At 52.6% G+C, this 18,594-nt stretch overlaps 1 protein-coding gene across 1 annotated transcript in view; it reads left to right on the top strand.

Annotated features, from left to right (window-relative positions):
* Window positions 1-16,704, top strand: part of ASTN1 (astrotactin 1) — a 71,670-nt gene extending 54,966 nt beyond the window's left edge. Inside the window, exons 17-23 of the mRNA XM_067300419.1 lie at window positions 4,151-4,419; window positions 4,500-4,633; window positions 5,125-5,276; window positions 5,547-5,682; window positions 6,130-6,230; window positions 6,809-6,992; window positions 14,836-16,704. Of these exons, the coding sequence (XP_067156520.1) occupies window positions 4,151-4,419; window positions 4,500-4,633; window positions 5,125-5,276; window positions 5,547-5,682; window positions 6,130-6,230; window positions 6,809-6,992; window positions 14,836-14,839 (980 nt within the window). The 3' untranslated portion in view covers window positions 14,840-16,704. The remainder of the gene's footprint in view (window positions 1-4,150; window positions 4,420-4,499; window positions 4,634-5,124; window positions 5,277-5,546; window positions 5,683-6,129; window positions 6,231-6,808; window positions 6,993-14,835) is intronic.
* The last annotated feature ends 1,890 nt before the right edge of the window (window positions 16,705-18,594 follow it).

Genomic DNA, 18,594 nt, shown 5'->3' with positions numbered 1-18,594 from the left:
GTTCCCACATGTCAAATGGTTATACTGCTCCTTGCCTATCATTCAAAAATACGTAGGTCTTGAACGCTACCGAAGGGCCAAGCCCTGCTACCCTGCCCACGCCACCTGCTCGGTGCCAGACTGCAGGGACTACAGTGGCACACAGCATCACCACCGTTGCTTAGAGCTCAGAAAAGCATAGACCATGACAATCCTTTACTGCTGCAAATCTTTTGCCGAGTGCGCTCGGGGCCTTTGAGGGCAGGCAGGCAGCCAAGTGTGTGACGGGACTGTGGCAGCTCCAGCAGCGGGCTCGCTTCTGGAGAATATCCCTGCTAGCACAAGGTGTCTTGCAAAGGCTCCCTGTGATGAGACTTCCCATGGCATTTTCTTTTGCAAAGGCCATTTCCACAAGGGCTTGCCTTGCCTCCCCTGGGGTTGCATGTATTTAAGATAGATGCTGAATATTTTTTCAAGAGTTGCTATTTTACTCCATCCACAACCACCTGGGTGGAAGTGCCATGCTCCGCCTGCAATGAGGGTTGCTGTGGATGCATATACATGCCCTGAAGGGGAGAGCCCAGTGCGGGCCGGCACTGTTAGGCCCCACTCCTCCTTGACGTGAACCTGCCCGGCCCATCTCAACTGCTCTTGTAGTGAGGGCTGCTCATTAGAAAGATGGTTTTGCAGGGCTTTCGAAACGATCCCAAACTTCCTTTGCTATAGCTGGGGGTCATGTTTTTTTTGAACACTTAGATTCTTGCTAACCAGAGCATATGTTCTCATATGTTCTCCTGTTATCTTTTAATTGGTTTCTCTTCTAAAATTAATACCGACTGTTCGTGCTGGCGGCGGAGGCTGCCACTGCTGAACCAGTAAAGTGTCTGCCAGCTTCACAGCTCTGCATGAAGACAGAGCCCTGTAAGTGTGCTTGTGCGCCCCAGCATGCCTGGCTGCTCCCTGGCCCCCCTCCATCCCTTCCCGTCCTTGCTGGCTTCTGGGAGAGAGGGCCCAGAAGGGGCTTCTTCCAGGCACGGGCAGGATTTGGTTTCGCATGAGGTCACTGAGCCTTGATTTCACCTGAAAGTTGGAGGTCTGCAGTGGAGAGGGATGCTGAGCGGCAGAGCCAGGCAGCTTTGCCCAAACTGTCTCCAGAGGCATTTGGGCAACATGTTCTTAAGACCTCCACGGATGGAGATGCTGTGTCTTCCCTCGATGATCCGCTCCAAGGCTTTCTCCATCCCTGCCATTTGCACACAGGCCAGCGTGGATCTGCTGCCGCACCCTGTGTGAGCTGACTGCTCCCTTCCTCGCTGCAGAGTCCTGCGTCGGATCACCTTGGGCTTTGCTGTGAGGCACGTTGGCCATGAAAGGCTGGCAGGAGGGCTTGATGTGCCTCACGGCTCACTGCAGGATGGGAGACGAATCAGCTGCTACCTGTCCTGGTACCTGAGGCTTTGAATTTGGACCTCCCCCTGCCTCCTGTGGCCCGTGATGGCATTTCTGTTGCATGTTCTGTAGGAAGCTCCCTATCTTCTGTGGCCCCCAAGAGCTGTGGGACGAGGCTGCATTTGACTTTGCAGGGCAGAAGTGAGATTAACTCCTTCAGACAACTGGCTCAAGCATTCCTCCCCCGCGGCAAAGACCTCACCCCAGCTGTAAGTCTGTGAGCTGCTGTGCAGGCAGATCTCCTGCTCAGGAGCAATTTGGGGTACCAGCATATCCCCTTCCTCTGCAAGGGAAAGTAGCCAGTGTTGCTCTCAGGGGATCCCAGTTCTGCTGAGTAGCTGTTATATCTCAAGGTGGAAAAACCTTCAAAAATGCCTGTGATGCGCCAAGGAGATGATTCATCCAGCGTTGCCACTTGCCTCTTCCTTTGCGGATGGTGCTAGGTTCCCCTGGCACTGCTCCCCTTCCTGTGAGAGCAGCTCATCGGTCCGTCGGGTGCCTGGAGACAGCTCAGCATTAGTGCGCATCAAACTTTGTTTCCTTTCTAAATACAAAAGGATGCAGACAATTTGCCTTGCTCCAACTCCACGCCACCTTCTTACCACAGTGTTTCACTGCAGAACGACCCTGTCTGTGCTGTGTCATGGGAGGCATCTCAGAGAGGCTGTAGGAGTGCTCGAGGTCCTGCCAGCAAGGCTATTAGATGTCCTGGTCCACTTGGTTCACGTGATGTAGGACTATGCTGGAGCTGTTCCGTTTGGATATCTCTGCCCATTTGGGGCTGATTTACGAGGAGAAGGACGTGGCAGGAGTAAAGAGGCTACAATAAGCAGCAACTATGTCTTAAAGCCTCAGGGTCCTTGACAGTTCATTAGGGGCTCTGAACTGTTCAGGGAGGAAGAGATGCGGCTTAGTACATTATTCAAAATCCCCGAGGGATTAGGCAGGGCAGAGATGTCTCTGCCTTACCTGTCTCTTTAGCTGGAGGCAGCCCACAAACAGAAGAGCATGACCCGAACTGAAAGGAAGGCTAGGAGGTCCCAGGGCCAGGAGGATGTCTTTGGAGCACACACTTCAGACATGGACAGCATTGCCTGGCACAGCAGTATAACAGATTGTTTCTTCGGAGGAACTATGAGAGAGAGTAGGGTGTGGGGGGCCAGCCACGCTGGGTGACCCAGCATGCAGGGGAGTCAGAAGGACGGGCTCTCCCAAGCTCTCTGGCCACCTGTCCTGTCCCAAAGCCCCTCTCCTCTGTCTGAGCATGGACTCCTTCCATCCCTTCCCTTTGGTTCAGACAAAAGACAAACAGACCCAAGGAGCCAGGCTTGAACCATGAGAACACTCCCTTTCTCGCGGTGGGAACCAAGCACAGGTATGAGGAGGGGACTGGAGAAGGTCTTGGTGGCATTGTGTGGGTTGTCCAAGCTATGGAGTCCGTTCAGAGCACCTTGAGATGCTTGGAAATATGCATTCAAGGAGTATTTCTATGCTGCTGCGTGTAGACAACAGCCGCCAGAGCATGGATTTGAGGTCTTTGTGTCTCAAAGGCTTATTCCTCCCACTCCCTGTGCTTGTGTAAGCCTCTGCCTACGAACGCTTGTGGCTACTGCTGGCTCTGTTTGCACAGACAGGTCTCTGAGACATCGAGAAAGGCAAGAGGTAGGGGGAGCTGACTGGCGAGGGGGTCCTAGCCTGCACAACACGCATTTTGTGAACCTCCAGGTCCATTTCGTACAGTTTTGTTCAAAAGCAGTAGTGGCAGTGTGCTGTGCGCGATGGGCTTGTGTTTCAAAGCAGACCACAGCCACCCTGGGAAGTGATGACTGCCCACAGGCAGGCCACTGGCAGGGTACACCCAGTAACGCTTATATATCTGGTGCTGGAGACGCCACTTGTAAAACTGGGAAGCTTGCTTTATCCCATTGGCGACAGTAAAGACCCAAACAATACCGTGTAGATGGGTCCGAAACCAGCTGAATCAGTCAGTGGGTGAGATGTTCCTTCCTAAAACCCCAAATAGCTCATGATCAGGATTATCATCCTCTGCCTTCTGCAGAAGGGAGGGAAGGGGGGGGCTGAGTCCACATAGTTGCTGTATGGCCTAGTCTGAAACCGAATTGCCCTGGTTTTCAACATGCTTTTGTGTGTCACTGCCCGCAAGCTGCTGGGTTTGACAGTGGGTCTTTGGGAGCTGAAAGAGTCAAGTAAAGAAATCAGCTGCAATCCAGAAAGGGCAGAAAGGATCCCTTGCAGGCTCGAGGGGCAGAGGGCTCCTGTGCCAAGGCTGGCAAGGAAGAGCTTTAGCACCAAAGGGTTTTGGCAGAGGGTTTTGGTGGAGGGCTTCAGCGCAGGGCAGGGAGGAAGGAGCCCAGGCGAGTTCTCCGTGAGCCTCCAGCTGCAAGAAGGAGGCTCCCTCTCGTGGGGACCGGAGCTGATGCAGGGACAGTCTGTCCACCGGCGTGCCAGGCATTGGGTAAAGGCAGCTGGGGAAGGTCCGGGCCTGGGGAAAATGAGGCACAGGGAGACGAAGCTACTTGCAGTAGCAGGGTCCAGGTGCCAAGACCTGTCAGCATTTCCTCTCTACAGAGCCAGGGGGGTTTCTGTGTGCCGTTCCCCTAAAGCCTGCTCTCCTGGGAGCAAGGCGGCACGGTAGCCCCCCTGCATCACCTTACTGTTGGCTCAGAGTCCACCCTTACACCCGTCTTTCCCCATTCCCCAGGCAACTCCCCATCGGACGAGTCGGAGGAGCGAGAGCGAGACCCTAAGGTGCTCACCTTCCCCGAGTACATCGCCAGCCTCTCCGAGTCAGGCACCAAGCGCATGGCAGCCGGCGTGCGGATGGAGTGCCAGAGCAGAGGGCGCTGCCCCTCATCCTGCCCGCTGTGCCACGTCAGCTCCGGCCCCGACACGCCTACCGAGCCCATCCTGCTTGAGGTCACCAAGGCAGCACCCATCTACGAGCTGGTCACTAACAACCAGACCCAGCGGGTGAGGAGCTGCTTGCGCGGTGGTGGGATGGGACCAGGCTCCTGCCCGCCCGGCACTGACCACCTTCTCCTCCCTCCCAGCTCTTGCAGGAGGCCACCATGAGCTCGCTGTGGTGCTCGGGGAGCGGGGACGTTATCGAGGACTGGTGCCGGTGCGACTCGAGCGCCTTCGGGGCCGACGGGCTGCCCACCTGCGCGCCTCTCCCGCACCCCATGTAGGTCGCCAAGCGCGCCCAGCCGGCCCTCCTCGCGCAACGTGAGGTGCGCTGGGTCCCGGAGGAGGTGGCGATGGCAGTGGCTTCCCCAGCACCCCAGCCACGGGATGGAGCCGTTCCCAGTGGCGTGGTGGCACAACGTGGTGGGGGGCAGCAAGGCAGGCGGATGGGGGACCTGGACCCAAGGCAGAGGGTGCAGAGACACAGCGTCTTTTCTAGATTAAGCTGTGGATTGGGGACCATTTGTTGGATCTGTCCTGATAGAGCAACCTCAGGGAAGGAGCCCAGGGAGACACTGAGGGACCGGGTATGCCCAGAGCCAGGAGGGGTAGGAGAGAGGGAGTCACTTCTGTCCTTTCCTCCTCTGCTTTCGTGCGTTATGGCTTTGACACCTTTCTGAAAGGAGGCCATAAATGTGGGCTGGGTGGGTGGCAGGGCGGCTGGCAGACCTTCCCCTCTCAAGATGCTGACCAGCTGGCATTGCCCCCCAGCCTGCGGCTGTCCACTGTGCATGAGCCCAGCAGCACCCTGGTGGTGCTGGAGTGGGAGCACTCAGAGCCGCCCATCGGGGTGCAGATTGTCGACTACCTCCTCCGCCAGGAGAAAGTCACCGACAGGATGGACCACTCCAAGGTGGAGACCGGTGAGTGGGGGCTCCCAACCAACCGGCAGCACCCGGTTCTCTCTGGGGAGGGTGGGATGGGTGCTTGCTTCTCCCTCATGGCCTCCCAGTTTGCATGTGTCCCAGCCGAAACAGCTCCCTGTCCCCATTGGCAGCAGTCAGCACATTAGTGGGCACAGCCCTTTCTGCCCAGCTCCCAGCCTCGGTGCCTTCCCTTGGCAGCTCGTTTTGGCTCCAGGGGACGGGGTGTCTGGATAGTCACCTGTGGTGCGTCCTCCCCTCTCTCCCTAGAGACGGTGCTGAGCTTTGTAGACGACATCATCTCCGGTGCCAAGTCGCCCTGCGCGATGCCGGCCCAAGTGCCCGACAGGCTGTCCTCCACCATCTCCCTCATCGTTCGCTGCCTGGAGCCCGACACCACTTACATGTGAGTTGTCCTCCTCCGCCACCTCTTGCACGCTGCAGTGCCCTCGCTTCTGCTCTTAACCGTGAGCACGATGCTGATGTTTCTGGTTGGCACCTCCTAATGTTATTGCTCATGTTCATTCATTCTTGGTCCTGGTGCTGGGTGCCTTTGCATTGCCCCATGCCGTGCTTGGGTGAGCTTCACCCAGCTCTGCGTGCAAATGCTCTGCCACGCCAGCCTCCCCTCAGCCAGCGCCGCGGGGGGAGAGGCTGGGACCGCTGGGCTCTGCACCCGCTCAACGGGGCTGTTTCGTGCTTCCCCAGGTGCTTGCAAGGTGGGTGCGAACAGCACGCTGCATGTGCCAGTAGGGTCAAAGCTGTCCGGCTCAAGGCGGGAATGCAGGAGGAAGGTGAAGGGCTCAGGAGCCCTTGCTCTGCCCAGATCTTCACTGCTTTCCTTCTCCGCCAGGTTCACGCTCTGGGGAGTTGATAACACAGGGAGACGCTCCAGGTCCAGTGACGTGACGGTCAAGACCCCCTGTCCTGTAGTAGATGATGTGAAAGCTCAAGGTGAGCTGCAGGGGCTGGAAGGCGCTGCCTGCGCATGCAGCCACTCTGACCTGAGGTCTCACGCTTGTGGGCAGAACTGACTGAGTTGAGTAGAAAGAGAGTGCTAGGAAACAGCTTTGTTGTGCTGGACATGGAGACCTGACTGAGCCGTGGGTTGGAAAGGCCCTGCATGGAGTTCAGGACCAGCCCGAATCTGTGTTCCTGCATTTTGTTGCAGGACTCCCCCCGCACTCCCAAGGCCGAACGCCCCCGGCATGGGTGGTGCTTGGGAACTGCAATAAGGAGATCCCCCTTCCAGCACATCTCTGCTCACATCTTGTGGCCCTGCTGCAAGACCTTCTTCACCTGAGATGGCCCCAGGTGCTGCATGGGTGCTAAGGGCTGGGTTGGAGGGCAGCGGGAGAAGATACCTATTGATATGATGTAAATTATATCCTGGGGGGAGAAAGCTTAGCTCTGATAAAAGCAACAGAAGGTTTGTCTCTTGGGTTTAACTGAAGCCGGGCGCTATCCCAACGGGCTTTGTCCATTCCTTTTTCACATACCCCTGTGAATATCTCCTCTGTCCTTCTGTCCAGAAATAGCAGACAAGATCTACAACCTCTTCAATGGCTATACCAGTGGCAAGGAGCAGCAAACAGCCTACAATACCCTGCTGGATCTGGGTTCCCCCAGCCTGCACCGTGTCCTTTACCACTACAACCAGCACTACGAGAGCTTTGGAGAGTTCACCTGGCGCTGTGAAGACGAACTGGGGCCCAGGTATGCTCAGGAACTGGGTTGGCTAGTTAGGCGGACCTGCTAACCCAACACACATGAATTTGTCTGATGATATTGCTTAGAGTCTCACAGTGTGGTTCCTGTTTTGCTAGATGCTGTGCAATGCTTGGGATCCAGCCATCTTCTCTTACCCTTGAAGGATTATAAATATTAGACAAGTTGGAAGATGGTGGGCTGTTGTCAACCCATCATCTTCTGCTATCCCACCATCCCTAAATTGTCTCTGGAATTTGGCCTGCTCCTTTCCTGCCTTGCAGGGAGGGAAGGGGCCAGGGAAGGGATTCTGCTTTTCCCTCAGTAGCTGCTGCCTCAGGCAAAAAGGCAGAAAGTCTTGGAAAAAATAAACGGTGCACCTATGTGTAATGGAGGTTGTTGCAGGTGAGAAGGGAAGGGAATGTGGTTGGAGAGTTTTGCTTGAGAGGGGCCATGGGCATTGATTGAGGGGTGAAGGAACAAGGAGGTGGTTGTGTCTTCAAGCCTGCTGGAGAAGGTGACAAAGAAAAGCTTGGCTGTGGAAGCTGATGGATAAAATTGTGCATGCAAACACATGTACAAGTGCTGAAACAGGCCAAGGTCAAACTTAGCTTTCCTCCTTTTTCCTAGGCTTTGGTTCGACTTAAATTCAGCTCTGTGCGTTGAACTTGTGGTCCAGGGCGGGCAGTGGATTGATGTTGGCTCTGAATTGCTTGTGTGTTGCTGCCTTTTGATTACTTCCTCTGGTCGTGTAGGGCGGTCTCAGAGACAGAAGTGTTTTCTGTGCCCGGGCAGTGCTGAGGTGCCACGGCAGGTTTTGGGGGAAGTTGCACTGTGCCCTTCCTGGGTGAGACAGTTCTGGCCCTCCTGCGAGAGCACTGCGTCCTCTCCCCAGGAGCTCCTCCAGCTCACGGTGGGCCCCCCTGGCTAGCTGGGGAGGGGATGCCTCATGCCCTGTGACCGCAGCAGCAGCCAACTTGTTTGCTTCTTCCCAAGTCCTTCGATATGAGCATTTGTCTGGGTGGTTTCCCGGCGACATGGATATTCCCATTCAGATTAGGTAGCTGGGCTGGGAGATTGTGTGGACTGATGCGTGGTTCTGCCCCTTACCCCACATGCCACGTTTCCTCTCCCCAGCCTCACCGCTAGCTGTCTTCCAGTCCTGCTTCTCCAGGGCTGTGGTTTATATCCTCTTCTCCACTTTGCAGAGGGAACTAGGTGATCACTTGTGGATTTCTAGCAGAAGATCAGAGATCTCCTTTACCTTTTCTATCCTCAAAACCTCTGCTGGGGCATCAGAAAGACTCAGCAAATAGCTGGTGGCTCTCTAAAAATCTTATATTTAATGTCTCTTAGGTGACACCCCTAGTTCAGCTTGGCGAGGAAACCTCCAAGCGTTTCTTAGCTCCCCAGGGCTCCTCAGAAGCCTTGCTCTGAGTCCTGGACAAAGCTGGGATCTCTCCACTTTTCCCTTGTTCCCACTTACATTCTAAGAAACCTAAACTCTTTGAGGCAGTGCCTCAAGCTCAGTAGAGACAACATAGCGTGTGGAGATAGGTCCCTGGAGTCCAAGACTTGCCGTAAAAGGCTCAGGCTCCTGCAGGCTCCTGCCCAGGGTTACTTCTTTCCCATGATTGCTGAGTAAGACCAGCAAGCTTGGACTTATGTCTCACCTTCATCTCGAGCCCAGCTGCTGTGATGCAGCTCTGTTTCTGTTTCCACATGTGAAATCCAGCACTGATTTGCACAGACCATCTGACATCTGTTGTGATGGTTTGTATGAGGAGTGGATAAGTTTCCTAAGTGACAGGCTGGACTCGTCACACAGTTGCTGCCATCGCCAAGGCTGTTGCTGCTCGTTGCACCAGTGAGGAGACCAAGGACTGAGCAGAATATGGGGCAGAAGCTGCCTCCATGAGACAGAGATACGTTGGCACAGAGCGACAAGAAATGCCACCGATCATCAGCTCTGAATTGCCTAAACGTTACTGTTTGCTGCATGAATCTACGAGTCAGAGGGTTAATTCTACCCTCTGGAAATGTTGGAGCATTTAAGATGGGATGACGCAAGTTGCTGATGAAGTGTTTGCAGCTCGCGCTATTTGGAAAGAAACATTTAGGCAGCTGCAGTGGGTTCTGGTGATGACAAATCTTGGAAAGCAGACCTCCTGTTTGATCGTCTGCAAGGGCGAAGCATCCAGACTGGTGGTGACAGGACAAATCACTTGCAGATGACATTATTTAGCCAGCAGACAGAGTGTTTGTTTGACTGTTGCTGATGCTCCTTTCAAGTCCTGGATATGGACCCACGCTACTCTGACTCTACCATGCTACTCCTCCTCCATCCCGCTATGCCGTGTCCCTGGTTCCGCTCACTCGTGGCATGCTCATCTGCCTTCTCAGCGATGCTGGTTGTTGGATCGAAGGAGGCAAGGGTGCACGCAGATAACTTGCCTGGGGTTAGGGAAGCGTGTTGCTCCCTTTCAGTCAGAGGAGGGCTGCAAAGAGCCCCATACTTTGTGTGAGGAGAGGGAATGGAGGAAAAGACAAGTTATTTTCCAGCAAGTAACAAGTGCAGTTAGGATTTGATCCAAAGTCTAGTGAAGTCTATTGGTTTCTATGGGCTTTAGGTCAAAATCTGTAGGATCATATTCAACCTTCCTATGACAGTACCTGTGATGCTGGAGGAAGAGAGGCATCATAGCACCTCACTTAGGCACGGAGGTGAACAGCCCAAGATCTACTACCTTCCTATGACTGGAAGACCTGGCCAGCTTGGGTGGTGGATGGTCTGGACTGGTTGTCACTATCTGGAGTGTCAGCGCTGCACTAAACCCCTGTGTCTTTCTGCTGCGCTGTACAGAGGTGCTCTGGATGTGAGCCCACGGGCTGCAGGTGTTACAAGGCCTCGGAGCAGCACAGCCTCTCGGTGGCTCCAAACTAGCCCCTCTGAGCTGTGGCCATCTGAAGCCTGCTAGTGAGGAGTGAGTTGTGCTAGGATCATCCACGCCATGATGGACCTCGTGAGGGTTTCCTCTTCAGGAAAACCGAGGCTGGCTGTTGCTGGGCCTGGAGTCCCACCTCACATCTCTCCAAGCAGCTCTTCCAGGCTCAGTACACATACCCTTGAATTGTCAAACCAGCCATGTGGTCCACACAAAAACCCTGCTTATCTAACAGAAAATGTGACAAAGAGGGTTTTTTTTCCCCAGCATTGTGATTTGTGTCTCCACTGCCTGCGCTGTGCTGAGTGGATGCTGAGTTATAGACACCAAAGGGATGTGTCTTCTTTTACCTGACTATGCCAACCCACAAACTGACCTTGAAGCTGACTAGGAAACTTATTCCAGCTCTTGGGACACTTAAACTTTTGTCTGGGTTTCCAGGCATGTCAGCAAGATACATTATTTGGATCCATTACCTCCACATTTGCCAGATTCCCTTGTGATCACCTGAAGTGCTAGACAAGCTTAAAATGAGCATAATGTGTTTTATTTGAATAAAGTGTTGTTCTTGATACCAACATGAGAAGTGCAATTCTCCAAGAGAAAAACATGAAAGAAGAGAGCACAATTTAGGCAATATTTGACCAGGATGATCTAAGCTGTTCCAGTATCTCATCCAACACGAGGGGCTGATAATTTAGCACTTCCCCATTATCAGAACAAGCCTGTACCAAGGCTGTGTTGCCCAGGGGGTGCTACATATCTGTCTTCTGCTAAAGATGGATTCCTCCTGGATGTCTTCTCTGTCTACCACTTGACCTTCTTTCCTAGTTCTTCTCAGTTGGTTTATGCAGTCAGGGTGTAGGCTGGTTGACAAGGAACTCTTTACCAGATGCAACTGCAAGAACATTGTTTTCCTTGTTTTGTTCTCTGCAGTTGGAAGATGCAAAATCCTATGCAAAAAGTGGGACATTTCACCACATCACCTGCTCTCTCAGAGCTTTTTAGCATCAAACTCCTGTTGTATGCCTTAATATGTTCCTTCTATCTTGCATGCTCTCCTGTAAGACATTTCCTGAAAGTATGTTACTAAACTTTATAAATCATACATCATGAGTCTCATGCATTGTACTTGTATCTTATAAGATTCATAATTTTCAGCTGACTTTCAGCCTTCCATACAGACCCACAAGTCAGATGTATACAGATGACAGGCATGATATTTTGAATGTTTTTTTCTGAATTGCTTTCTCCCTCTTTCCCTTCTTTTGGTCAGTTCTGGGAAGGGATGTCCTTTGCGACACTGGTTTTGTAAAGAGTTGCTGCCTTGATAGTCTCGTGCTCATCTCTTTGTCCTACACGTGTCACTTACGGAGCACAACCTTAAGCTAGTCTGTACGTAGTTGCACTCAGCGATGTCTTGGCACACTGGTCCTCAGGACCATGCATTTAGTCTCCATCATGTCCTACTCGAGTGGCAGGATATCCTACCCTTTGGCAAGGGAGCGACACTCCCCGCCTGTTAGCCTTCTCCCTGCCCTTCCTGCCGTGTTCATTGGGACATCCTGCGTGAAGCCATGAGTGACTAGCACTGTTGCCGGACACGTAATGCATGCCCTTCGCAGAGAAGACACAGGCAGCTACATGCCTGTCACCCCTGCCCAGACTGGCCCAAAACATCATGCAGATGACTTCTAGTGTTTTTTTTTTTTCTTCCCTCAGTTATAAGCACTGCCTGCAATGCTGTTTGCTCCTGCTTTTCCATCCTGTTATTTGGGGTCCGATAGCTTCAGTAGTGACAGATGATGCCATTTGAGTCTGTTATGATGATGATCCCTATACAACTCTCATGCTACTATTCCCCAAGGGGCGTAGGGGGTTTCACAGCTTCAGCAGTGACTCTCTGTCCCCTCACTATATCCTTAGCAAACCTGGTCTTGTGGCAGGGACAATGCAGGTTTCCAAGGTGGAAGAAGAAGGGGGGGACAGAGTGGGGAAGCATAAAATGAGTCCCAAGACGAGTGCAGCAGGAACTGCAATGCCGTGGTGGTGTTGGTACCTCTGGTGTTGGTATGGTTAGCTCCTGTGTGCACTTAGACCTGCAGCGCTGCCGCGGGGTCGGTGTATCCCCCCCCACCCGGCTCCGCCGTTCCTCCTGATCCCTGGTGGATCCCCGTCTCTCAGGCATTGGTGCCTGTCTGTTGTGTGGTTTGTGTCAGCTCCGCGACTCTCCGTGTTGCCTGACTCTTAGTCTCTCTTTTTTCCTTCGAGAAGCTGTCACGGTGTCCTTAACCTTTGCTTTTCTCTCCTCATACGCTCTTTCTGTCCTTCCTGCCATCTCCCCATCATTTCTCCATCGCCGCCCCCTCGCTGTCCCTGGCCTCTCCCCCCGCTCGCCCTCGCTGCAGGAAAGCTGGCCTCATTCTCTCGCAGCTTGGGGACCTCAGCAGCTGGTGCAACGGCCTCCTGCAGGAGCCCAAGATCAGCCTCCAGCGCGCGTCGCTCAAGTACCTCGCCTGCCGCTACAGTGAGATCAAGCCCTACGGGCTCAACTGGGCAGAGCTCAGCCGGGACCTCAAGAAGACGTGTGAAGAGCAAACACTAAGCGTCCTTTACAATGACTATGGTGACAAAGACTACTGAGGGTTGCAGGCACCCACTCTCACGCTGGCCTTCCCAAGGGCGTTTGTGAGGGTTTTATATATGGACCTTCAGTGGTGGGGGGAGGGTGTCACTGGCATTTCTGGAGACAAAAACTTGGACCAGGGAGAGAAACGACTGCTCTGTGCAGGACTCAGTATTAGAATCTTCTTCAACTTGGCCAAAAGCCTTTCTAGTTAGAAGTCTTGTGGGACCCAGTTTTCTTGGTTTATTTTATTCATTTTTACCGAGAGGTTCCTCAAATTGCAGAGGTGGATGCAAACTGCGGAGAGAGCAGTCTGGGAGGGCAGAGCCCTTTCTCCACGCTCGGTTCCCCTTCCTCTTCCGCTGGCTGCGGCAGCCAGTGCTGAGGCCGGTGGATCACCAGTTACCGAAGAAACATGGTGGCAGAGCCAGGAAGGGAGAGCAGCTCCCAGTCGGGAGTAATAAATGCAGCGGCTCAATTAATTCAGGGTTGGAACAATGAGGGCTGGGCATAGAGGTTAGATTGAAATGCTTTCCTCGAATGGTTATTTCTGAGCAAAACGGCCATCGTGCAGCCAAAAGGGTTTTTTTTTTTTGCAGTTGTAAAGCATGAGGTCCAGATGAGACCCTCAGCAGCTGTGCGCCGTCACCGGGCAGGGCTGGCTTGGTGCTGTCAGATGGAGGAGAGTCGGGGAGAGGGGCGTTAGTGAGCACATCTCCTTTGGTTTGGTCTTGTGTCGTCGAATCCTGTATCTGCTCAGAGGTGCAGAGTCCTCCAGGTCAAATGCAGCTTGATCTCAGAGGGCCTGTGGACAGCTGGACATCCCTGTTGACCTTCCTGAACTTTTTTCTTGTGGGACCAAACTCCTAGGAAGTTAACTTAAAATTTCCTTCAAATTTTTTTTTCATACACCATAATAAAGATTTCTAAGCAGTAACTACTGTTCAGGGGAGCTCCGACAAAGACAAAAGTACCTAGACAGCATGAGCCAGGCTGTCTTCAGTATTAGCTGCTCTTTAACTATGGTATAGCCCCAGCTCTGCGTAGCGAGAGGAGCCTAGCGTAGCATGGCCCCAGCGAATTTGTGCCAAATCTACATTCCCACGCTGCACCAGGCACTGTCTGCTGTGCACCCCCATCCCTTCTGCTCGCTTTGCACGCGGCTGAAAGCGCGGCCCCGCTCGCTAGCCTGCAGAGTGGCTGCCTGTCGAACCGCCGCGTGGCACTGCCCCCAGAGAGCCTCCGGAAATCTTGCCTCCGGGGAGCCTGAAGTCGAAGGATTTTTATCCAGTGCCACGTGGGGAAAGTGATTTCAGGACAGTCACCTGAGGGGCAAATCAGGCCCATTTGAAGAGAGACTCCAGCTCTGCAGGTCCAGGTGGTCTTTGGGACCTCAGGGCTGCCAGCTTTCCCTTCGGGCGTGTTGCCCAGATGTTCTGGTCCTGGTACCTGGAAGGGGTTGATGTAATGGGTGACGGTGGACAGGCTTGTGGAGTTGGTACTTTCCCGTATTTAGACTCACATCTGTAGCTATCACCAATGACTCCTTTTTTTAAACTGGAGAACTGAGGTGGTCCTGGGACACCGAGCTCAGTTCAGGACAAACTCTTCTCCGAAACCTTGTTACCGCGGGCAGTGTGGGAGGCAGCAAATGGCTTCATTTTAGCTTCAGCGTCCTGCTTTTGCTTGCAGAAGTCTGTTTTGTAGAGGAGGCATCTTTGAACTTGTCAGCTGTGCATCTTTGATCTGGACAAACCAGAAGCCCTACAGTGGGATTTTTTTATGATGCCTCTTCAGAGCAAAATTTCCTTTTCATTTTTCAGTCTTGGCAGGAGCAATCTTCAGCCTGTCTCTTACGATTTTCTGCCTCATTCCTCTTGCTACCTGCCAAGGCCATGGCTTGAATATTTGCTTTGTGTTGGGAGCAAGGCTGTTGTGGTCCACGGCCAGTCACAGCTAACAGTGCTGCATCACAGTATTTGCACAACAGCAATTCAGTGTGCGTGGAGAGTGTCTTTCTGCTCTTTGCACAGTAAAACAGTGCTTTGCTCTTCTTTTTTCTCGTTGACAAATCTCTCATTTAGATGCACTGGCCTTGACCAGGGAGCCGGTGGGAGCAGTCACTAGCAGTCAGTATTACCTGGAAGTCTGAGTGGCATTTGTGTAATGAATGTGCCTGGCAAAGATCACCAGGCAAAGGCCTGCTTGTTGCAGGAAAGGAGGTGAAGCCTACTGGATCCTTTTGGCTTCCTGTCACAAGTGTCTCCTTCTTAAATCCCAGATGACCTGCCCCGCTGCTGCCGGGTGCTGCCGCGGCATGAGGCTCAGAGCAGGACCGGCGCTGTCTCCGTGTGCATTTGCCCACCGGTGCCGATACGGAGAAGGAAGCACCACTCCTGACGGCGAGTATCCTGGATGCCCCTCTGTTCGCCCTGCCCAGCTGACGTCCCAGCTGAGCAGCATGGGGGCCTGGCTCTCAGGGCCAGCAATTCCCACTCGGAGGGTCTCAAGACACATCAGACAGCAGGGCTCAAACCTGCTCCTGGGTGCGTTGCAGGTATGGGTGGGCAGGTGCTCTGTATTCAGCTGTTGCTCCTTCTCCTTTCAGCCCCAGGGAATCTTGGCCAAGATACTTTGGTTTATCCTCTCGCTTCTTCCAGCAGATGCCGAGACAACTTTAACTTTCAACCGGGCAGCCATCCAGGGATGGGCAAAGGGCACCTCTGCTCAAAATCTTGGAAGGATACTTGAATGAAGGCTGCTCTGGCCCAGAAGCAAGTTGGTTGCTCACCAAGTAATACCGCTTACGTGGCCTTTATATGAAACACAGACTGTTTTCCTTTCGGTAGCAGACTCCTCTCTTTTATGACTTACTAGGTGCAGCAGCAGAGATGGGAATGGTACAGTCTGCCAGCCACTCCCTGTGAAAGCTGCCAAGAAAACCCTGCACGCTCCAGACTCTCCACACATTCACACCTGTCTAGGTTACTTTTTAGTCCGGCCCAAGATTTACGATGGGCTTTGCAGATATTTCCATTCTGCTTCCGCTCTTGCATTTCAAAGCACTTGCATGGTCATTCAAAAGAGCTGGTCAGCCACTGAGCCTGACTCTTCCCCAGAGACCAGCTCTCCCAGGTCGTCTTGTCCAGCTCCCAGCCAGAATGGTTTTCTCTCTTGCTGTCCTCCAATGCTCTGTTCAGGTTACTCTTGAAAAGACTGTGGTTCCTCTAGGTCCCCGGATCCAATCTCAGAGGTGAAATTAGCTCAAGAGACTCAAAACCACCTTGGCTACAGAGGAGATTGCCAGAAGCAGCAATCTGCAAGAGTCATGCAGCCCAATGGTCTTTTCCCATAGTAAATCCCCATTTGCCACTCAGAGCAGTTATTTGTGTCATGCTGTTTATGGGGAGGATCCGTTGTCCTTGCCTTTCGTGGGGCTGGGAGATGAACCACCCTAACAGGCTGGCCAGATGTTTGCACACTAAGGGTGAGGGGAAAGCGATTCATCCAAGGTCGTCTGGCAAAAGCGTTGCCCAAATGGGCCTCAACGTCCACCAACCCATGACATGCCGCTGCACCCACTAGATCATGCTGTCCTCGAGTGATGCTGTGCAGGAACGATCACTTGGCTTGGGTGAGCACAGTCTCTTTGCGTGCCAGAGAGCCATGACTGGATCTTGCACAGTATTTTCTCTCTTAGTCTCTTGGCATTTTGCAGGCTGCCAACCACAATCTCCCTCATCCCCCTGCCCTCTCTCCTTGTTTTATTTCTGAATTAATGAGTGATTATTCACTTGAGATGAACCTCTGGGTTATTCTGTTTTCTTTGCTGCACCCGTACCCCTGTAATAGCATTACTACCTTTTACTTGTCGTGCAGTTATTTCACATATAAAGATGGTTTGGTCCTTTTCTTTAAAAAGATGGCTACAATTCATGTTCCTTGATGTTCTATTAAAACTCTAATGTGACGTTTTACTACTGTAGATTGAAAGTAGGGTGCTTTAGGGTGGGATAGCCACGTGGCAAGAAACACAAAACCCTTCAGGATTACTTTAAAAAATGGTTTTAAACAAAACAAAAACATTGTAACACTATGTAAAACTCCAGATGACAATTTAACTGACTATTAAACGGAGCTGTTAGTAATCCGTGGGTTTGGCAAACTGGAATGTTTGTTTATAGCTTTGGTCCAGTTGATGTCATCTTTGGTAGCGGATGAAAAGTGGAGGCTGCAAGTCCTTTGCCTTTGAACTCCAGTGCCTCTTCACACAAGTTTAGCATTAGCCTGTCTGCCCACTGGTTCAGCCAAGTCCTGACCCACTCGATGCACAGAGCCTGGCCAGAGGCCATCACCTTGGCTTGTGTACCTGCTCTGTGAAGGAAGATGTCAAGCCCTGGGGAGTCGAGCGCCTGTGGCCTGTCGGGTTTTGGGGGAGGCCTGCCCGCCAGCACCTCTCCCAGGTGAGCTGTGCCTGTTGCGGATTACTGTGCTGGTAGCGGCTTTAGGTTGCTCTCAGCTGTATTAACATACTCTCTGGAAGGTGTTTCCAGTCTTTGCCTTGCAGAGCTTTCCACAAGTCCATGGCCACCAGACATCTGCCTTTGGGCTCTTGCTAGCTCCTGCTCCCTGGCAGTGCTTGCTCATGCCTCACGGTGAGCTCGTTTTTTGGCCGAGGGATCAGACCTCAGCCTCTCAAAGACTACAGAGCTCCATCCAGCCTGGCAGTCTACTGGTGCTCCCATGGGCCAGGCTGGAAACAGCCGTTGAGCTTCTTCGTGATGATAGAAAGGCCTCGGTGGACTTCAGGAGCTGGGGAGCAGATTCCAAAGAGACATTCCTCCTCCCCTCCTTTTAGTCTTTTTCTTTTTTAGACAGTAAGGTGGATACGATTATGCTGTCTGGTGGTCAGCCGCCTGCAAAGACCTTTCTGGTCAATTTGGCAGACTTTTGACAGAGGAGTAGCGCTGTCAACAGTATTGACTTACCACAAGTTATGTGAAAATCGGTGCCTGAGCAGAGGTGAGAGATGCAGAGGAGTGCCTCCACGGATGAGAAGTCAGTTATAATGCAGCTTCTTGTCTAGCGCTTTGGCCAGGAGGCCAATCAGCGCATATATAACGGCTGGCTCGCTAACCAACCTTAGCATGTGCTCCGGCCGACCCTGCCAAATGGGTGGGAGACACGGGAGAGAGCTGGAGATTACTGTGTGCAGGGGGACGGGATGCCTGTGAGGACATGGGACGGGGGAATTTTGGGGATATAGAACATGAATCCATAGGAAACCAGACTTCATTAAGTCTCATGGAACAAGTTGATCTTTTTTTCTTCCCGCTGCTAAATTGCAGGAAAGTAAGCTAAAAATACACCCAATACTTTCCTTCTGCTATTTTCCATGCAGTTAAGTGCTGTGGCACCGGATCGTTGCACAATAACCAGTGGCTGTGGAACGAGACGTGGGGAGGAGGAGGAGGAGACAGTCCACGTGTCAGCGGGGAGGAAGAGCATGGGGACAGCAAGGTGTGCGGTTGCAAATGTGGTCTGTAGTTTAAGGACATTTCTGTGTGACTGGTTCATCACCCCATTTCAGACACCTTCACCAGAGCACAATCTTCTTGGAGGTCAGCTGATTTGAGTGTAATAGAGTAATAGAGGTTTGGAGAAAGTCACCCCAAGAGCTAAAAGTGAACTGTACAGGATACATCACTGACTGATTGAAGGAAAATGGCAGCTTTTTAGGAATGGTCTGTGCTTCCCCCAAAATGAGAGTTTTCCCAGATGCCCCTTCTTCCTACCTTGAGTTCCCCTCACCCCACAGCTCAGCAAGCGGCCACAGTTCACCTCCAAACTTGCTTCTCTTGCCTTCCTTGCATCTATTCAAGCATCCAGTTGCTAATTGCAAGTCTTTCTTCTGCTAATTAACAAGATAGGGACTGCTCAGGTGGGATCCTCCCTGAGTCAAAAGGCAGAGAGCAGCACAGGTATTTATTTACTAGGAAGGAGAAGGAGATGGATTTTTTTTTCTTTTTTTCCCTCTGCA

Source organism: Apteryx mantelli, chromosome 8 (assembly GCF_036417845.1).
Source record: "Apteryx mantelli isolate bAptMan1 chromosome 8, bAptMan1.hap1, whole genome shotgun sequence".
In the NCBI taxonomy this organism is placed as follows: Eukaryota; Metazoa; Chordata; class Aves; order Apterygiformes; family Apterygidae; genus Apteryx; species Apteryx mantelli.
Note: the sequence above shows the minus strand (reverse complement) of the source record. Positions and strands in the feature narration are given on the sequence as shown.